The 19461-nt window shown below is 36.3% G+C and overlaps 1 protein-coding gene across 2 annotated transcripts in view; it reads right to left on the bottom strand.

The window, feature by feature from the left end:
• Nucleotides 1-369: 369 nt before the first annotated feature.
• The window catches only part of FAM174A (family with sequence similarity 174 member A), a 30297-nt gene continuing 11205 nt past the window's right edge, over nt 370-19461 (bottom strand). The window contains exons 2-3 of one of the 2 annotated variants that reach the window (XM_044657634.1): nt 6402-6536; nt 370-985 (exon numbers count right to left, since the gene is read on the bottom strand). In XM_044657634.1, coding sequence (XP_044513569.1) covers nt 982-985; nt 6402-6536 — 139 coding nt within the window. In that variant the 3' untranslated portion in view covers nt 370-981. Of the gene's footprint in view, nt 986-6397; nt 6537-19461 lie in introns of those variants that run through there. The other variant, XM_044657635.1, reaches the window with a different exon arrangement.

Here is a 19461-nt window from a genome sequence, read left to right on the forward strand (position 1 = left end):
GTAGATACATACAGTGTGGTTGTGAGGGTGAAATGAGATAATCTATGCAGTGCTTTGCAAATTTTTAAGTAATATATAAATGTTCATGATTACTATAGCTCCTACACCATTTTTTCAGATTTTCATTGTAGTATATGAACTTGTATCTGACTGTACATATAAAGAAAACTTTTGAAATTTAATGGTTTTAAAAATATTTTAGGTCTAAAAATCGTTTTTAAAGTCTTAAAATGTGTATATTACATATATTTCAAATTTAAGAACCTATAATTACATATAAGTTGCTAGAAATATGCAACCCAGTCACAAAATTTTTTGAGAAACCATAAGAATTAGATGTTATTGAAATAATACCACAGACATTTCAGTTAGTTTGGAAATAAACTTTTATCTTCAAATGAGACTGCCTTTCATATTCCTTGTAATACTCAAAACAAGTTAAAATCACATTTATTGCTTTGCGTACAATAGCTCATATAGTTATTTTTGAAAAATCACAAACAAAGCCATATAACTGGCAGGCAGCATTTCCCCCCCCCCCCCCAAAATGAGAAATACATTTTGCTGGAGAAAAAGAAATCAAATGAAATCATATTAGGGAATTTGTACTCCAATGTTACAACTTATAATTTCTTAAAACATTCTACCAGCAAAACATTTAAGATTAACATAAACTGTTCACCATATTATGGCAAGCAGTAAGTAAAACACAGCTGAAAATATCCTCTTTTAATAGTAATTTTCAAATAGATTTCTATTATACTGCATATCTTTTTCTTCAGATTTGAGCTCATTAATAGACCATTCCTGTATATACAAAGATGCAACAAATTGATAATTTATTTCCACAACAAATTCAAGGTCATAATATATATGTTAAGTACCCCCCACACTGTGGCTGATATTGGCTTCTTATTCCTTAATCATAAGCTTCTTCTTTTGATGTTTGCCAATGAAGTTTTCTCATTAAAAGGCACATTCTTATCTGCAATGAAAAAAAAAAGTAATATTTAAATGCCTCTTCTTATACCCATTTAAGTACATTTTTACTATTTCACAAAGGTTTTTGTGGAGGTAGAAAGAAAAAATTAGGTAATCAATTTGGGAAATTTTAGGGAATTATGTGTAATATTTTTATCAATTGCAACCATTTTGATATACATCATAATTTTATTACTTAGGCAAAATTACATTTATCTATACATTTTAAAACAATTTCACTTGAATTCAGTATATTTTTCTAAACAAAATTTTTGTTATATTTGCCCAAGTAATAAAATATTATCTTAAAAATTTTAGCTGAATAAAAGCAAAAAGCATATTTTTGATGCTTTAAATTTCAATTATTGAAGAATAAACTACAATAGAAGGACAATAACTGCACTTTACAATTTTAACCTAATTTCTGGACCCTTTAACAATTTGTCAAAAGATATCTTAATATCTTCTGGATAATTATCTTTTTATTGTAATGAATTTTAATATTCTTACAAGAGTGTTTTGAGGGCTTATCGATGACTAATTCCTTCCCACCTATACTGGACAAATAAAAATCCTAGAATTGCATTTGCTTAAAATGATAAGTTTCTTGGATCCTATGTTTTCATAATTTTAACCATTGTCAGAGAAGCAATATGTCTTAGCAAAAAACTTGGAATCCAATCTAGTTTGAATCCTGAGATGTTCATATACTAACGAGAAATATTCTATGTGCTATAGAAAAATCAGTCAATCAATAAGCAGCCAAGCCTTGAGGAAAGAAAGGAGGCAAAAGATAATTACTGCTCTCAAGTAGCTCACACCATGAAAACAACTATTCACAAATAACCTATATATAGGATAAATTGGAGGTAATAGGCTAAACTAAGGAACTAGCATTGAGGGGAGAGAAAGAAACTTTTTTTGTAAAAGATGGGATTTTAGCTGGGACTTGATGGAAAGGGAAGTCCACAGGTAGACATAGGGAGAATATGTGAAGTCTGGAGATGGAATGTTTTGTGTGGGGAATAGCAAAGGAGGCCAGTCACTGGATCACAGAGTGAGTGGAATGAGTAAGGTGTAAAAAGACTGATAAGGTAGAAAAGGCTGGATTGTGAAGGGCTCTGAATGCCTAAAAGGATTTTATATTTGATCCTGGAGATAACAGGGAGCCTTTGAAGTCCATTGAATGGGAGCTGATATAGACATTCTACTTGTCCCTTGCAGAAAGGCCTGATTTCAACTGTAGGAATAAGACACCCCTCTCAAGGGCTCATCACTTCTAATCTCATCACCATGCTGCTACATTATACCTTCATTGGCACTGCTTTCCTCAGCTTACTTTCCAGTCTGAACTGGAGGTTTGGAGGATGGAATACCGAAGTCCTTCCATTGCCTTCCTTTTGTAAAAGGGTAGAAACTGGACTCTCAAACTCACTCCATTTTGCATCTGCTGTTCTGCCTAATTTCAACTCCATAGCACACGATAGTGCTAGGATCCTGCTTTCTTGCCTCCTCTTGTATACTGCAAATTATTTGAAGAGAGGGACTGTGTTTTTTTTTTAATTATGTCCCCAGTGCTTAGCAGAATGCTTGGCTTATCATTGGCACTTAATAAATATTTACTGGATTATTGGATTGGATGGCCAGATCTTTGCTTCAGGAATATCAATTTGACAGTTGAGTGGAAGATGGACTAGAATGGGGAGAAATTTGAAACGAGGAGACTAACTAGTAGGCTACCGAAACATACTAAGTAAAAGGTGGTGAATCAGATGGTAGCAGTGTCAAAGGAGAAAATGGAACATATATAAGACTTGTTACAAAAGTTAAATCAATAGTCCTTGGTGACAGGTTGGAGATGGGAAGGTGAAAGTGATAGGCTGAAGTCCATACCTCCTTGTAATCCTGGGGGAATGGGAGGATGATGGTGCCCTTGACAATAGCTGGGAAGATGTAAAGATTCAGGAGAAAAGATAATGAGTTCAGTTTTGGACACACTGAATTTAAAATGGCTATGTAAGTCCCAGTTTGAGATGTCTAAAAGGCAGGTTGGGATATGAATCTAGAAATTAGGAAAAGAAGAAAAGTTAAGACTAAGTAAATAGTGCTGAATATTATACCAATATAGGGATGATAACGGAAACCATGGAAATCACCAAGTGAAACAGTAAGGTGGGAGAAAAGAATAGAGCCCAGGACAGAGCCCTGGGGTATACCTACCTTTAGAGGGCTGGAAGAAGATCCAGCAAAGAAGACTGAGAAGGACCAATCAGACAGGTAGGAGAAGAACCAGGATACAATAATATCACGAAAACCTAGAGAGACAGAGGTATCAAGGAAAAAGTGATCGAAAACATCAAAGCCTGAATAAAGGTCAAGAAGGATAAGAACTAAAAAAAAGACCACTAGATTTGGTCACTGAGAAATCATTGGTAACCATGGAAGAGAACAGTTTTAAATGAATGAGAAGGTTGAAAGTCAGACTGCAAAAAGTTAAAAGAGAAGAAAGAAATGGAGGCACACATTATATAGAGAGCCTTCCCAAGGAGTTTAACTAAAAAAGAGAAGGAGGATATGAAACTGATAGCTATTGGGAATGGATTTGGATCAAATGAGGATTTGAGGATGGAGGAGACATGGGCATGTTTATAAACAGACAAGGAGAGAGTGAAGATAAGTGAGAGTATTGGAATGATGGAGGAGATAATCTGCTGGAGAAGAAGGAATGAATTGGGATCACTAGTGTAAGTAGAAGCATTTGCATTTGTAAGAAGGTCTACCTCTGCATGTGTGACAAGGTTAAAGCAGAGATAGTAGCAAAAAGCATCTCAATAAGTAAGATATAGAAAAAGGGGGAAGTGCTAGGCAAATGAATTCAAATTTTTTTAAACCCTTAGTTTATGTCTTAAAATCAGTTCTAAGAGAGAAGAGTGGCAAGGGCTGGGCAAATGGGGTTAAGTGTCTTGCCCAGGATCACACAGCTAGGAAGTGTCTGAGGCCAGATTTGAACTCAAGACTTTTCATCTTCAGGACTGGCTTTCTATCCAGTGGGCCATCTAGCTTCTCTGAATGGCTACTATTTTTTTTCCCTGTAAAATATAAGACTAGATTCTCATTGCTGTGGTGATTCGGGAGTGAATTAATTAGGGAAATATAAAAGGATGGTTTTATGTATAGTGAGGGACCATTTGATGTTATCTAACTTAAATAGTAGTGGACTGGATCAGAATCTTTCATGATTTTCTCCAGCTTTGTTAAGTAGTACAGGTGTAGGACAGAAGCATACGGAAAACTGTAGTTTTGTCACGCTGTGTCTTGTCAGGGCATGACCAACAATATAATATGATGACAAGGAAGCTAAGAGAAGAGGACAGTGCAGATATGAACTGGCTCACCAGAGAGAGAAGAAGGTGAAGGAAGGAAAGCATACTTAGAGCAGGAGTGATGGCCTGAGAAAGAACTGAGGGCTTAGATAAGAAATATAAAATAAATTTAAAAAAAAAGAAGAAATCATGATGAGGAAGGAGGTTTGGGGTTTGCAAAGCAGTGGGAAGGGTGAAATGACAATGAGTATGCTGACAACTGGGTAATATGACAAATCGGATAAGAAAATTTCAGAGTTTGTGAGCATGGAAATGGTATGTTTATGGGGGTGATGGTTAGATCAAGGGGAGAACCATTTTTGTGTGCAGCTAAAGTGGGATGGAAGAGTAGGACATGTGAAATGATTAAGTTGAAAAAACTGTGAAGTTATTCTACAGTATAAGGCAGGAGTTGAGGAAAGACTGTGAGCCTGGCACTAAACTCACTGAGGAAGGAAGGGAAATGTCCTTGGCATCTGTGGGCAATAGCTAACTGGATTTTGATTTGATAGCATAGATTGAGTGAACTTCAAAAAGGAGAGGCGAATGATAGTTTCCTTCTCTATAAAGGGGAAGCCTTTTGAGGGTTTTGAAATGGAACAAATTTTTAAAGAGGTATATCAGTGTTAGCTGATATTCTGCAGATCCTTAACCTAATGGAACAAAGAGCCCTTTATGTCATGTATAGGGGGCATGGAATGGTAGATAGAAGAAGCCTCTGACATACCTTGGCTGTGGCACTTAACCCCTCAATGCCCAGGCAGCTACTTGTTAGAAATCACAACACTGGTAAAGGGAATTTCTTGGTGGAAAGTTACCTATTTCAGTGAAATTAAAGAAGTGGCTCTCCAAGTATTAAAAATTTGTTAAGTTCTATCATACTTCACTGTATCCCAATACATATTCAAAGAACTATGAAAATAAATTAAGTTGCTATAATAATGATGATAATAACATCAATAAGGATAGCAAAAATATCAACTTGTAGAGGTACAGAAAAGTGTGTATATGTATATATATGCATATATATGCATATATATATATATGAGTGAGGATGAAAATATATTATCCTTCTAAGTCATTCTTTCAAATTATTAAAGATATTAAGATGTCTCCTTAAACATGTTTGTGTTAAATATTAAGTATATTTTCAATGAAATATTCTTGATGTATTTTCATATTATCAGTTACCTAACTTTAGTTTAAAAGATAATTAGCACAACTAAAAATCTCTTATTCTGATAGTATAAGCCTATTAAATAATCCATAAATTAACTCATTAATTTGAAAGTTCTTATTTACAGACAGTAACTGGAAGGTCTTTTCAATCAATTTTTTGCAGTTATCACTGAGATTATCTTTTGGGCATTTTTTTTGCCATAAAGTTTTTTATACTGTGAAATATGTTTGAATGAGACAGAAAAGGTAATATTTAATCTACTTAAGAAAACAATAAGATTTTAAGTACTAGTTACGTATTATTCTTTGTTTTGATTGAAAACAGATATATGGATACTTACGACTTGTTAGTCCCTTTGGCAATACTCTTATTATTCCATATGTCTTGTAGCAATAAAATGATTGCTTTTCTTTAGCTGTATAGCCAAAATTTAATTTAATCAAGCATCTTCTTAGATTATACTCAGCATATGTAGAGTATAACATTTTTGAACATGTAAACAAATCATCTAATTTATTCAATAAATTTTAAGAGTAAATGGATCATAGACAGAATTCCACTTTTTAATAGGTTTTTGTAACATTATAAAGGTTTCATTGCATTCAGATTTCCCAAAAACAGAACTCTAATGCTCAATTGACACAAGATACACTGGTAGATGTGACATGTTAACTTTTCTGAATGAATTCTCAGGGCTTATCTCGGTTACCTTCAGAATAGCCTTGCCAGGTAAAGCAAAATATGTAAAGATTGATGGCAGGCAGGGCAGCCAAAATAGCCAAAACATAGAAAGCTGGATAATAGGGAGTTAATATAATAAAACATGATTTCCCTGTAATTTTGATCTACCATATTGTCTAAACTAAATTTTAATTTACCTTCGGGGATGATTGGCATCAAATAAAGTTGTATCATCATCATCATCATCTTGTTCTAAAGGTGTTAATTCCATATTTTCTAGATTTGTGTCCAAAACTCCATATCTTCGTGTCTTCCTGTTTCTTCTTCTCATTCTAATAAAATATATACATTAAAAAAAGTTTTAATATAGAGCAGTTAAAATTTGTGCAAGTTCCTCATTTCATAGTAACTTTAAATAATTGTTTAAATGTACTTACCTGTATCAAATACACATTGAGTGATACTCTAGAAATGCTATGATTTTTCATCTTGAAAACTGTAATGATCCTAATATTCAGTATTTGGCAGGTAGGTGGAAAAGTGAATAGAGTACCAGGCCTGGAATCTAGAACACTCATCTTCCTGAGTTCAAATCTGGCCTTTCTAGTTGTGTGAGTCTCAGTAAGTCACTTAACCCTATTTACCTTGGTTTCCTCATCTATAAAATGAATTGGAGAAGAAAATGGAAAATCTCTCCAATATCTCTGCCAAGAAAATCCCAAATGAGGTCACAAAGATCATACAACTAAAACAACTTGACAACAACAATGTTTAGTATTTATTCTGTGCTGGGATTTTTTCATATGCTGATCTCAGAATGTATATATGCTTTTAAGTTGGAAAACATGTAAATATGCCTTAAGCTGAAAGCACAGTCTATTAAGGGAGGCTTAATAGGTTTATAATGGGTTATTAAGTAATTGAAAACTGAAGTGATTTGAAAACTCTCCTCTCATCCAAGGAGAAAAATATGAGTAAAAATTGGAAGGTTCAATCCATGGAGCAATAGGAAGGGAAAAAAAAATGATCATTATTATGAGGTTTTTTTGTCCCCTACTGACATAAAAAAGACAAAATTTTCATGCAGATAGACTGGCATGGTATGGAAATGATGAGAAATCAAGAGTTTGTAAATGGAGGTTAAAGATATTGCTATTTCTCAAAGATGGAATTAAAGTCATTTCTTGGACTTTTTTTAGACACTCAGGCCTTGTTGTTCAGTGGTGTCCGGCTCTTCATGACCCCATGAAACATAACACTCCAGGCCCTTCTATGTCCCACTATCTTTCAAAGTCTCAAAGTCTGTCCGAGTTCATCTTTGTTACCTTTCAAGTTGTGTTTCTGGGAGAGCCCCCTCATTTGTTCTGCTTTGACTCCTGTTGTTTTGAGGCACCTTCTAAAGACTGGTTTGAAAGGATAATCAGAGCAGTTTTAGATTTTGCTGCTACTAAGCTGCCATCTTGGTCCTGAGCCCACCACACACACACACACACACACACACACACACACACACACACACACACACGCACGCACCTGTAGTGGGGATAGAAAGAACACCACTATATAGTAAAGTTAACATAGTTATTAAAAGTTAAAGTGAGACCTGTCTGTGGTTCCAGGTATTTGCTGGGACTCTTGGAACATATCCTCTGTGAATAAAGGGGATGGACTACTTTAAAGCATTATATTAATGTACAATAAATTTTATTATTATATTTCATGTTGGTAATGCCTGTATATTTAGTTTATTATTATTATACATATGTATATACAAGAAAATCATATTATATATGTGGTCAGTAGGTGTTTGTTTTTATCTTTGTTTTTAGCTATCCATTGTATAAATGGAAATTTTGAATCTTGGACTTCATCCCCCATAAGTCCCTTAGTATTTCCCATACGTCTCTTAGTGTTTCCCCAAATCCCCTTTAATATCTTCTGTGCCTCCATGTTTTCATGGTCACGTTATTGTTTAAGTTCTATAGCTCCTCCCTCTTCCTCTTTTGCTCTTGCAAACTGGCTGAATAGCTAGGACTCTTACTTTAATTATTACTAATCAACTTTTATAATATTACTTGGAATATTGGATATTAATTTCAAAATCCGTATTTTGGCTAACCACAAGGGGATAGAATTCTCAAATTTTTTTAAGATAAATTTTCAGTACAGTTTGTAAGTCTACCCATAGACTGCAGGAGAGCTGAGAGGTGGGGGTTCCCTTTCTCTCGCCATGCTCTGGGCTCCTGCCCTGTTTTTTTTTTTTTTTCCCTTCACAGCCACCCAGCCCGTGTGCTCTGCCCACTGCCACTGCTGCTGCCGCTGGCTGATTTAGCATGTGTAATTCCCACCCTGCCTGAAGTCTCTGCTTGCCATGACCAGACCTGTGGCTGTAAGCCAGCCAATCTGAACTGCTTTTTTCCCCATAGACAGGTGAGAACTCCAATTCCTTCCCCATCCCACCTGGGTTTTCTAACCTATCCTAGCTATTTTTTCAGGGAGGGGGGGGGGGGAACAGTGTGGAGCAGAAAAGTCTCCCTATTGAGCCACACTCCCTTCTAGTCATTTTTTAAGTCAAAGTCTTAAGCTGACCCTGGACTCCTGGCTGAGAGAGACTTGCAAATCAGGATTTTTTTTTCTCCACAAGAAGGGGACTCCTCTGCTTTTTCTACTGAGGCAGAGAGACCAAAAATCAGTAGATATGAAGTCAATTTTAGAAAATAAGTCTGCTTTTTTTTTTCCCCCCTTCTCTCTCCTGATTCAGAAAGCCCAGGGGTAATCAGTCCTTCATATGCAAATACCCTATTGTCTTCCCTAGTAATTTTGCCCTTCTCTCTATTTACTCTATAAACAAACTCCATTCCATGTCTTTTTGAGGGCAAAATGCTCCTGCAAAGCATGCTTAAATCTCTGCATGAGTTCACTATTGCATATTGGCTCTGCTTGATATTTCTAATTAAAATATGTATTTTCATTGGTCATTTACCATTCTGCTTCCTTCCCCACAAGAATATGCTAAAAACTATTCTGTTTAAACTAGAGGCCAATTTGAAATATTTTGTCAACATTTTGAAAGTCTTAAATGCTCTCAACAAGCAGAGTGGAAATTCTGCCCAGTGGGTATATGAAAAACTTAAGATGGATGACAAACAAAATGCAAATGGTTGATTTATATGGGGGAGGGGAAAGAACCTTAAAAGAGATCTGGAAGTTTATTGCTTGCTAATTATTTTCAGCTCCTCCCCTCAAAGGATTTTGACTGTACTGCTTGTACCTTGTCATTTGTTTATATTATTGTATACTGTTGATTGTATTTAAGGCTTAAAATTTTTAAAAATTTATTTGTACTATTTCCCTATGACTTGTACTGAACAAAATATCATTGTGAAAGTCCGTAAGTCCATCTGATTCATCAATGTCACAAGTTGCTTATAACAACCTTTGGAGAATGTAATGAGCTAAACATTTCAATTGTTTTTAAAGGGTCCATTTAGTAGCAGAAGTGATGTAACAGAGGAGCTGGGAAGGTGTTCCTAGAGCATGGTACCCCTAGAAGGCTCTCAAGAGGGGGCATTCCCCAGGTAGCAAGTGGCTTATGGATGATTTAATACTTTGACTCTTCAGCTTATTCTATTCTTCCACCAGAATAACCTAAATTCTTGGTGATATTTTAAACCCAAATAGGTTTTCATCAGTAGTTGCTAAGGTTGAAAGATTTGCTATATCTGTTGATCAGTTCATAGGTTTTTTAAAATATCACACAGCAAAGTGAATCCTAATATAATAATGGGTTTGTTTGCTTTGTCAATAACTGGGCTATTGTGATTTTGGGGAATTTGGTACTTTATTTGAATGCATTATCTACTCTACTACTGTTTTGTTTTTATATGTCTGTTATTTTGTAAAAAATCATTTGCACTCACAGTGGTTCATGGCCAAGTTTAAAAAGAAAATGGAGGGGGCAGCTGGGTAGCTCAGTGGAGTGAGAGTCAGGCCTAGAGACAGGAGGTCCTAGGTTCAAACCCGGCCTCAGCCACTTCCCAGCTGTGTGACCCTGGGCAAGTCACTTGACCCCCATTGCCCACCCTTACCAATCTTCCACCTATGAGACAATACACCAAAGTACAAGGGTTTAAAAAAAAAAAAAAAAGGAAATGGATCTCATTTTTTCAAGAAGAACCTTTGTATTTTGCCTCTTCCTGGTGACACAATGTGTCACTGGTTATAAGCTATGTTTTTGAATTTTAAAGCATATTTTTATTATTCTTTTTTCAATATATTATTTGAGTACTTTGAAGTACATATAATCAATATTAATCTTCTTTTTTATTTTGCACTAATATAAGTTTAAAATACATTTGTTCCAATATTAATGCAAACTAAAAAGTTTTAAACTATAGAATAATTATTTTGATTGTTTTAAAAAATTATGGGACTTTGCTTAATGATTCTGATTCCAGGAGAATGGAATACAAAAAAAGAGGCATTGCACAGTGCCAAAAAAAGCACAATGCTAGCCTGCATTGTGCCTATCAAGCACAAGGTCCAAGAGACCAAACCAATCCCATGGGATTGATGTAATTTTGAGCCAAGAAAAGAGGATTGGAACTTGTTTGGGGTTTGAGGTTACAGCTGTTTTGAAATATATCAGAGGCTGGACTTCCCTGAACCCCATCAAGCATCTCATTTTGGCTGCCATCCTGGCTCCTATAATCTAGTCCCTGTTCTATCTTTCATAGTGTGGCAAACTTTCTGTAGAACTGGCTACTGACTGGGTAAGTGCATTATTACATAAATCACTGGGCCCTGATTCAAGGACATGTTATAGTTTTATTTTTCCTTTACTTAGATTTTTTTAGACATAAGACTTTGATATTTTATATTTCATCCACAAGTTATTTTTTCTCTTTTATTTGGATTTTTTGATATTTTTAATTTCTTTGCAAATTGATTCATATACCTCATAACTCAGTCATGTATCCCTGAGTGATCCCTATATTATTATCCACCTCAGGAGGGACTATGTTATTGTTGTAAACTTGATTTGAATTTGAGCAATTTTAGGATAAGAAATTTGCTAATTCCCAGAATTCAGAAGATGGAACTGTTTGGAGAAGGTGCCATGAAGATGTCTGCAGAAGACCCCATGCTGCACCAGAAGCTCCAAATTGAACTTTGGGATGTGAATTTGAACTATGGTGGGTTGAATGCATTTGTTCTGAATGTATACTTTTATGCCAAAGGGGACTGCCCCCAAATTGGTTTATTGTCAATGTAGCAGTCATTGATTTTTGTTCTCTTTCTCTTTTATCCCTAAATTCTAGTGCCTCCCCACTCTGTTAATTATTTCCTCTCTATTCTGAATATAGCTTGTTGGAACATATTTGCTTGTTCTCTTCCACTAATCAATCAGTTTACATTTATTAAGCACCTAATAAGCCCTGTTGAAAGGATACAAGAGTCAAAAGAGAGTCCCTGCCCTCAAGGAGCTCACAAATTAATTTAGGTAGGCAGTCCCACCAGTAGACTAATTGCAATAATTCAAGTAGGAGGAGATAAGCCTTCATCAGAAAGTTGGCAATGTTAAAGGATAGGGAGGGAATACTCAATAGATGTTGCAAAGGTGAAATTGAAATTGGGTTGACAATGGGCAGTAAGGAGCAGTAATAGGAATAGGACCCTCATACTCTGAAACCTTGCATTTCTCACTGTTTAGCACTAATTAAACATCAACTGCAAAATCTGTAGTTTCAACATTAGTCAAGTATGAATTGTAGATTGTTCAATTATCCACTCTGTGTACTAGATTTGTAACAATCTATACTAGGCATCAGCTTTGTGTTCTCAAAAATAATTAATTACCTATGGTGATCCTCCAATGTACTGCATCCTGCCCCCATGTTCCCACTCTAAAAAGGCAGCAAGAACTCTCCTTTATTGACAGATGATGATAAGGTGGACAATGGAGGAACATAGAATCTTTCCACCAGGGACTCTGGCATTCCAGAAGAATCCCCCAATCTTCTGCATGCTCATTATTTCTTATGGTTGCCACTCTATAGTGGAAGTTCCATTCCTTGTAAGAAGCTGCCACTCTATAGAGGAACTGCTACACGACAGGAAACTATCATCTCCAAAAAGGTTGTTCTAATAGACCTGGGCTTGTCTATCAGCCCTACGGCTACCTGATTAGTCCCTAGACTATTCCACCAGCTAGTAGGCTATTATACCACCAAAACCCATTTCTTTTTCAAATAAAATTCTTTTCTTACTTCTGGATTGAATGGAATTTGTGTCTCCCATTTTTGGGGGAAAGACCCTGTTACAAACTTGGGTGTATTTCCCCCACATCAAAATCAATAGACTTTGGTAATAGGTTGGATATGACTGCTGAGAATGAGAAATCAAGAATGACACTTTAATTGAAAGGTGGTTAATTTTGATTATATTAAATTTAAAAGGGTTTTTACAAACAAATGAGGCCAAGATTAGAAGGAAAGCAATGGCATAGTCTAGGGCTAGGGTGGGGCCTGGCACAGGGTCCCTAAAAGGTTTTAAAAGGTTCACCATCACTGGACTATACCTTCAAGTGTTGGTCAGTCTTCTCAGTGATCACAAACTGATGAAAATCACCAATAGCAGAACTTTACAACAACTAATGAAAAACAATCTTTGAATCAATACTAATTTACCAACACCTAATCCATCAGTGATCCCTCTAAACTGTAAAACTTTTACAAATGGTAAGATGAACTCCTATCAGCAGTTTCCTAAAGAATCAAAAAGTAGAAATATAAACTGTGCCACTCAACAGGAGTCCCTGAGACAACAGAGTCCATTTCCATATCTGTCATCTGTACCTGTTCCCATATCTAATACTCCCTCCCTCTCTTCTAGAAGAGATCCTGGTTCTGCTCTCTCCCACCTATATTATTGCTTTTTTAGTACTAATTACAGCAAGCAAATTAACAAAATACTATAAAAAACCATCCTTTTCCTCAACCTCCTTCTTTCCTGACTCCCTACTAAAATCAAGTATAATAACTTTCTACCCACTTCCCACATCCAATCAGTCTTATCACTTTATCACCATTCATAACATTTCCCATATATGATCTCTTTTCTCCTCTCACAGTGACTACACCCTGGTGCAACTCCTTATCACCTCATACCTGTACCATTTTAATAGCCTATTGTTTGGTCTCCTAGCCTCAAGTCTTGCCTCAAAACAATCCATTCTCCAATCAACTGTCAAATTGATCTTCCTAAAGTGCAAGTGTGACCTTTAAGTCTTAAGTGGGTAAATGGCTCTTGATTCAAAAGTCCCTGCTATTGGAAGAATTTTAGGAGTTGAATAACTGGAAAATAGGAACCACAACTGCCCATTCATTGGGTAATTCTTAAGATTCAGGATAATGATTTTATGGTATGAAAGTAGAATCACATCATGGGATTCTGAGTCAACAAAGGAGACAACTCACAAAGTATTAATGTAAGTAATGCATGTTGAATGATTCTTTTCCCTCACTCCTGTTGTGAGGGTTTATTTAACAATTAATTTAGTAATAGTGTTGGACCTAGCAGGAAGGGCTGGAGGATTCCAAGATGGAATGAAGAAGAAGGAAGTAGGCTTGTGCTCTGAGAGGGACTCCATTAATGGTTGGACATAACTGTTGCTAACCCTGGGAGATCTCAGAGTTAGGGAAAAACTACATCCAGATTCCCTGGGATCCTGAGAGGTGAAGGCTTTCAGCAAGTGGACAACAGACCTGCAAAGCTACACCAAGTGGGGAAGTGGTTTGGGATCTGGTGGAAAGCATTTCAAACTCACTCTCCCTATCTGGGTACCTTGGATCACCTGGTGGAGTTGGCTCTTGGCATCCTGTGACCATCCTTGGATTATCCTGAGACCCCTAATTGAAAGCCACTCTCAGGCTCTTTAGCTGAGCTGACCAAACCTGGCTGGAACCAGGTTGGAAGAAGCTTTCCCTGTGACTTCAGTACTGCTCCCTTGGGCCCTGCCTGGCTTAGGTCAATAGGATAGTGTAGTTAAGTCCTTCCCTGCCCCCTGTGGTTTGCCCCTTGGGTTTCAAGTGTAGAATTCCCTATCCCATCCTTTATTTAGTTACCCTCAATTAAATTGTATAAACGTTTACCTTTGTCTGCTGGTTCCATAGACCCTGGCCTAGGGTGAGCTGGGTGACTGTTGGGCCAACTGCCATTCCTGTGTCAGTTAAAACAGTGAACCCTGGACTCCCCATCCTGGTTGGTCCTGTCTCTCCTTCAACCCAGTGTGGACCCACAAACATTTAGGGTACAAAATTTTAATAATAATAACAACATCCCTGGTGCCTCACCTTTACACTCCCTAGGACACAATTCTCTAAACCAGAGGTGTATATGATTTGGTGGGTGAGGCAGAGAAGGGGTATAAGGGGAGGTGTAGAAAAGACAAGCTCACAGCCACTATGTTGAAGAAGGTGGGAGGTCACTTATCTTCTCACTCTCTGTTTTACTAAACTTTCAATCCTTAGGATCAAATCATAGCTCCCTAAGGGTTATTCCACAAAAGTCAATCACTCTGAATGCTACTGATCTAAATAGTGTCTCTAAGATTCTTCTTTTTTTGTCTTTTAAAAAAGAGAAAAAGGTAGAATTAATGTAATGTAAAATTAACTTCAGAGATAAACTATGAATTGAGTTAGGTTTTTTTTTTCTTTCTATAAAACCAGAGCTACTGAGATAAGAAGCTGTAATTTAGGTAGATTACAAAGGTAAGCCTATAATAGATGTCTCCCTAGGTAAATAGTTTTCAAAATTTATCAAGTGACTAACCATGCTTATGCAATATAAAAGAGGCTGGATTTAAATTGGACCCTGAAAAAAAGATGGGATTACAGAGATAGAAATAAGGAGTTAGTTTTGGCAGATAGTTTTTATTTCACCCTATTCTAAAAGAATAGGGAAAGAAAAACTGGAGCAAAATTGAGGAGGATTAAGTGCTAAGGCTAATATGGCTTAGATTATCAAAGACTTTATATTACCAAAAATTATTTAGATTACACTCAACATTCACTTAGTAGCTATTGAAGGGTGGGGACAGAAGAATACCATGATCAGGATATTTGGAAGTGACAGAATATTGTTACTGAGCCAGCAGAGATTATGGAAAAAATACTGGAGTCAAAGTTTATAAACCCTGTTCAGATTTCATTTCTACTCCAACTTGTGGGGCTGCTTTATTCCTCTGATATTCTTTAAATAGCCTCTTTGTTGCTAAGTATGAATACTATACACTTCTAAATTCTAGACATAAGAAAGGCTGGAAAGTAGAAAGACTAAGACTAATGAAACCACCAGGTAGAAAATTAGAGGAATAAGCCAGTTCAGATGTTAGTAAAGTTTTGAACTAGAGTTGTGGAAGAAGAAATAGAATGGAAGAGAAACATTTCAGAAATATTTCTGAAGTAGAATCATCCTGAAGTAGAATCATGAAGAAATATCCTGTCACTTGCCATGAGTGAAAACTAGGGTTTCTAGAACACAAGTGAAAAAAGCCATTAGACAATGGAAGATACAGAGATAAATATAGAAATTTAGGTGTCTGGCATTGAACTGCTGATAATTTAATCTATTATGTTTCACCCTAAAGAAAAGGACTTATGAAAACAAATGAGAAAAGAGAGTGGAAGAGGATTCAGAGATTGAGGAAGAGTAGAAGAAAGATGAAGACAGAGCTTTGGGTTATTCTCACATTTAAAAGGCCAAAGCAAAAATAGAGATAGGATAACTAGTGAGAGGATTATAATGTCACAGAAACTAAGACAAGAGTAGAGTATAAAAGGGAATATTCAGTTTCAAATGTCACTGAGAAGTCAAGGAGAATTCAACCTTGAGAAAAGGGATACTGGATTTGGTCATTAAAATGTTACTGGAAACAAATGAACTTCAGTTGAGTGGTAGTTATGGAAGCTATGTTTGAATACTCTCAGATCTCCTGGGGTTTAGATTTTTTACTCAGAGAAGTGTCTACTATGGCTAAAGAAAAAGAAAGTTTGAAAAAAAATACAGGTATAGTGGAAAAATCACAGAGACTGCACTACTCTTACAAGTGTTCCAACAGTGATTCAACTACTGTCCACAATTCCTAAGTAAAAGAATGGTAAGGTGTTAAGGAAGGGAGTTAGGAAAGAGTTCAGGATGGAGACAGGAAGACCTGAATTCAAACCCACCTCAAGACATTCACTAGCTGTGTGACTCTAAGCAAGTCACTAAACTGTTTGCTTCAGTTTGTGCATCTTTAAAATGAGCTGGAGAAGGAAAGGGTAAACCACTCTTTTATCTTTGTCAGAAAATGGAGTCTGGAAGGGTCAGATTGGATTAAAACAAATGAACAACAAAAAAGAGGTTAAGCCCTAGGAGAGAGGAGAGTAAGGCCTCTTTATCTCATAAGAACTATCAGGGGATGGGGAAGAATAATACTTTGTCAAAAATTAGGTATAGACCAGTATTTATACCACAAGCTCCACATGGAGAAACTTGAATGTGGAATATCTTTATATCAAAATATGGATTGATTTCTGTTTTCCAAACTAAATAAGAAAGTAATACAAATGTATGAGATATGAATAAAGGTCATAAACAGTTTTCAAAAGAAAAACTATAACCTAAACATAGATCAATCAAATCAATATTTATTAAGTACCTATTATGTGTCAGGCACTATAAGAAATGAGGATACAAAAGGAAGCAAAAGAGAGAGTCCCTGCCCTCAAGAATTTTACATTTTGATGTGGAAGACAACATGCAAACAAATATGTACAAAGCAAGCTATACACAAGATTAATAGAAAATAAGGAAGAAAAGGCACTAAATTTAAGAGGGGTTGGAAAGGCTTCATATAAAAGGTGGGATTTTAGCTGGGGCTTAAAAGAAGCTGGGAAGATGAGTAATCAGGACAGAGAAGGGAGAGCATTTCAGGAATAAGGGAACAACCAGAAAAAATGCCTGGAGTCAAGAGATGGAGTATCTTGTTTGTGGGGCTGCCAGGTAGCCACTGGCTCTAAGGTTATGAGGTAGGCAGGAAGTGTAATATAGAAAATGGCAGGATGGAATTCCTGCAGGATACAGGGTCACCCTTGCTATTTTCTATATTACAGAAGGTGTACGAAAAATTGGAAAGGTAGGAGGAGACTAGGGTATGAAAGACTTCAAATGCCAAACCAAAAAAAAATTGTATTTGTTCTTGGAAGCAATGGGAAGCTTCTGGAATTTTTTCAATGGAGTGTTGACATCAGATCTGAAATTTAGGAAAATCATTTTAGAATCTGATTGGAGGACAGACTGGAGCAGGGACAGACATGGGGCACACTACTGCAATAATCCAGGAGTGAGATTATAGGTCTACACTAGAGTGGTAACAGTATCAGAGAGATGGGGAGAGGCAAATTTGAGAGATGCTATAAAGGTGAAATCAAAAGGCCTTAAAGATATGGGGAGTAAGAGATACTAAGGAATCAAGTATGATTTCTAGTTTGTTGAGTCTGGGGGAATGGGAGGGTAGTGTTGCCCTCTAACAGTATGTAGGAAGTTAAGAGTTGGGGGAGGAGGACAGAGAAAAGATAACAAGTTCTGTTTAGGACATATTAAGTTTAAGATGTCTACTGGACATCAAATTTAGGATGTCAGAAAGGCAATTGGAGAGATGTGAGGCTAGAGGTCAGCAGAGAGTTTGGGGCAGGATAGGAAGATCTGAGAATCATAAACTAGAGATGATAATTAAATCCATGGAAGGATAATATCACCAAGTGAAGTATTATACAGGGAGAAGAGGATACAGAACAGAACACTGAGGGACATCTGGGTGTGAGAGAATGATTTAGAAGATGATCCAACAAGGGAGACAGTGTCATTAGATAGATAGGATGATAACCAGTAGAGCAGTGGTCAGAAAAATCTAAAGAGAAGAGATTTTCCAGTAGTTGAGAGTGATTAACCGTGTCAAAGAATACAGAGAGGTCAAGAAGAACTGGGATTGAGAACAGATCATTGGATTTGGCAGCTAAAAGTTCATTTTTAACTTTGGAGAGTAGTTTCAGTGGAATAAGGCCAGAAACTGGAGTCTAAGGATTTAAGAAAAGAGTTCAAGGAGATACGATACATGACAATATAAACACACAATCCAAATCACTATTAAGAGCAATACAAATTAAAACTCTGAGGTTCGACTTCACACCCTAAAAAGTGATTAAGATGAAACAAAAAGTAAAAAGTTAACATGGAAGGAATGTGGAAAGACAAATAAGTACATTAATACACTATTGGTGGAACTGAACATAGTGTGAGAAAAACTTGAATCAATCAAGGAGCATTTTTTAAGCTATTACTATGGTAACTATAACAACAAGGCACTATGTCAAATGTTAGTGATACTATGGGGAAAGAATTCTTGAATTAAAAGAATATATTTTAAGGAGGCAAATACCATGTAAATAACTATATATATATGAATATATATATATACATATACATATACATTAAAGCCATACACTGTAGATAGGAAGTAATTTCATGATAAATGCACTGAGGGTGAGGCTGGGGGTAAATGGAAGACTGGATAAAGAGATCAAAAAGGTGAAGGGAAGGAAATATGCATTTATTAAGTGCCTACTCTGCAAGTATATACAGAATAAAATTACAAGGTAATTTTGGGAGAGGCCAGCTAGGAGCATGAGGAGGGGAGGGACAGGAAAGTCTTCATAGAGGAAGTATGTCTAAGCTATGCTTATGCATAGAAAGAAGCCAGAAGTTCTATGACAGAGAGTCAAAATGAGAATGCATTTCAGATATTGAGGATCACTTGTGCAAAGGCAAGGAGGCAGAAGATGAAATGCCTGGGAACAGCCAGAGGAGCAGATCAGTCAGAATGAACAAGGTCTGTTATAATAACAAATAAAAGCCAGAAAGATAGTTGAAATATTTTAAATACCAGGCTGAGTTTTTATTTTTTATTTTTTGGAGGCAAAAGGATCACTGAAAATTTTCAAGAGAGAAGAGAAGATGAAATAGACAGACATATACTTCAGAAAAACTATCTGTAGCCATATATGAAATGAACAGCTAGGGAGAGACTGGAGGGAAGGAGGTCAATTAGGGGAATACTATAATAATGTAGGTTTGAAGTAAAAAATGGGGGGAAGGGGGGTCTGAACTAAGTGGATATGTGAGTAAAGTTAATAATTAAAAATATTATACAGGCAT

Source organism: Gracilinanus agilis, chromosome 1 (assembly GCF_016433145.1).
Source record: "Gracilinanus agilis isolate LMUSP501 chromosome 1, AgileGrace, whole genome shotgun sequence".
In the NCBI taxonomy this organism is placed as follows: domain Eukaryota; kingdom Metazoa; phylum Chordata; class Mammalia; order Didelphimorphia; family Didelphidae; genus Gracilinanus; species Gracilinanus agilis.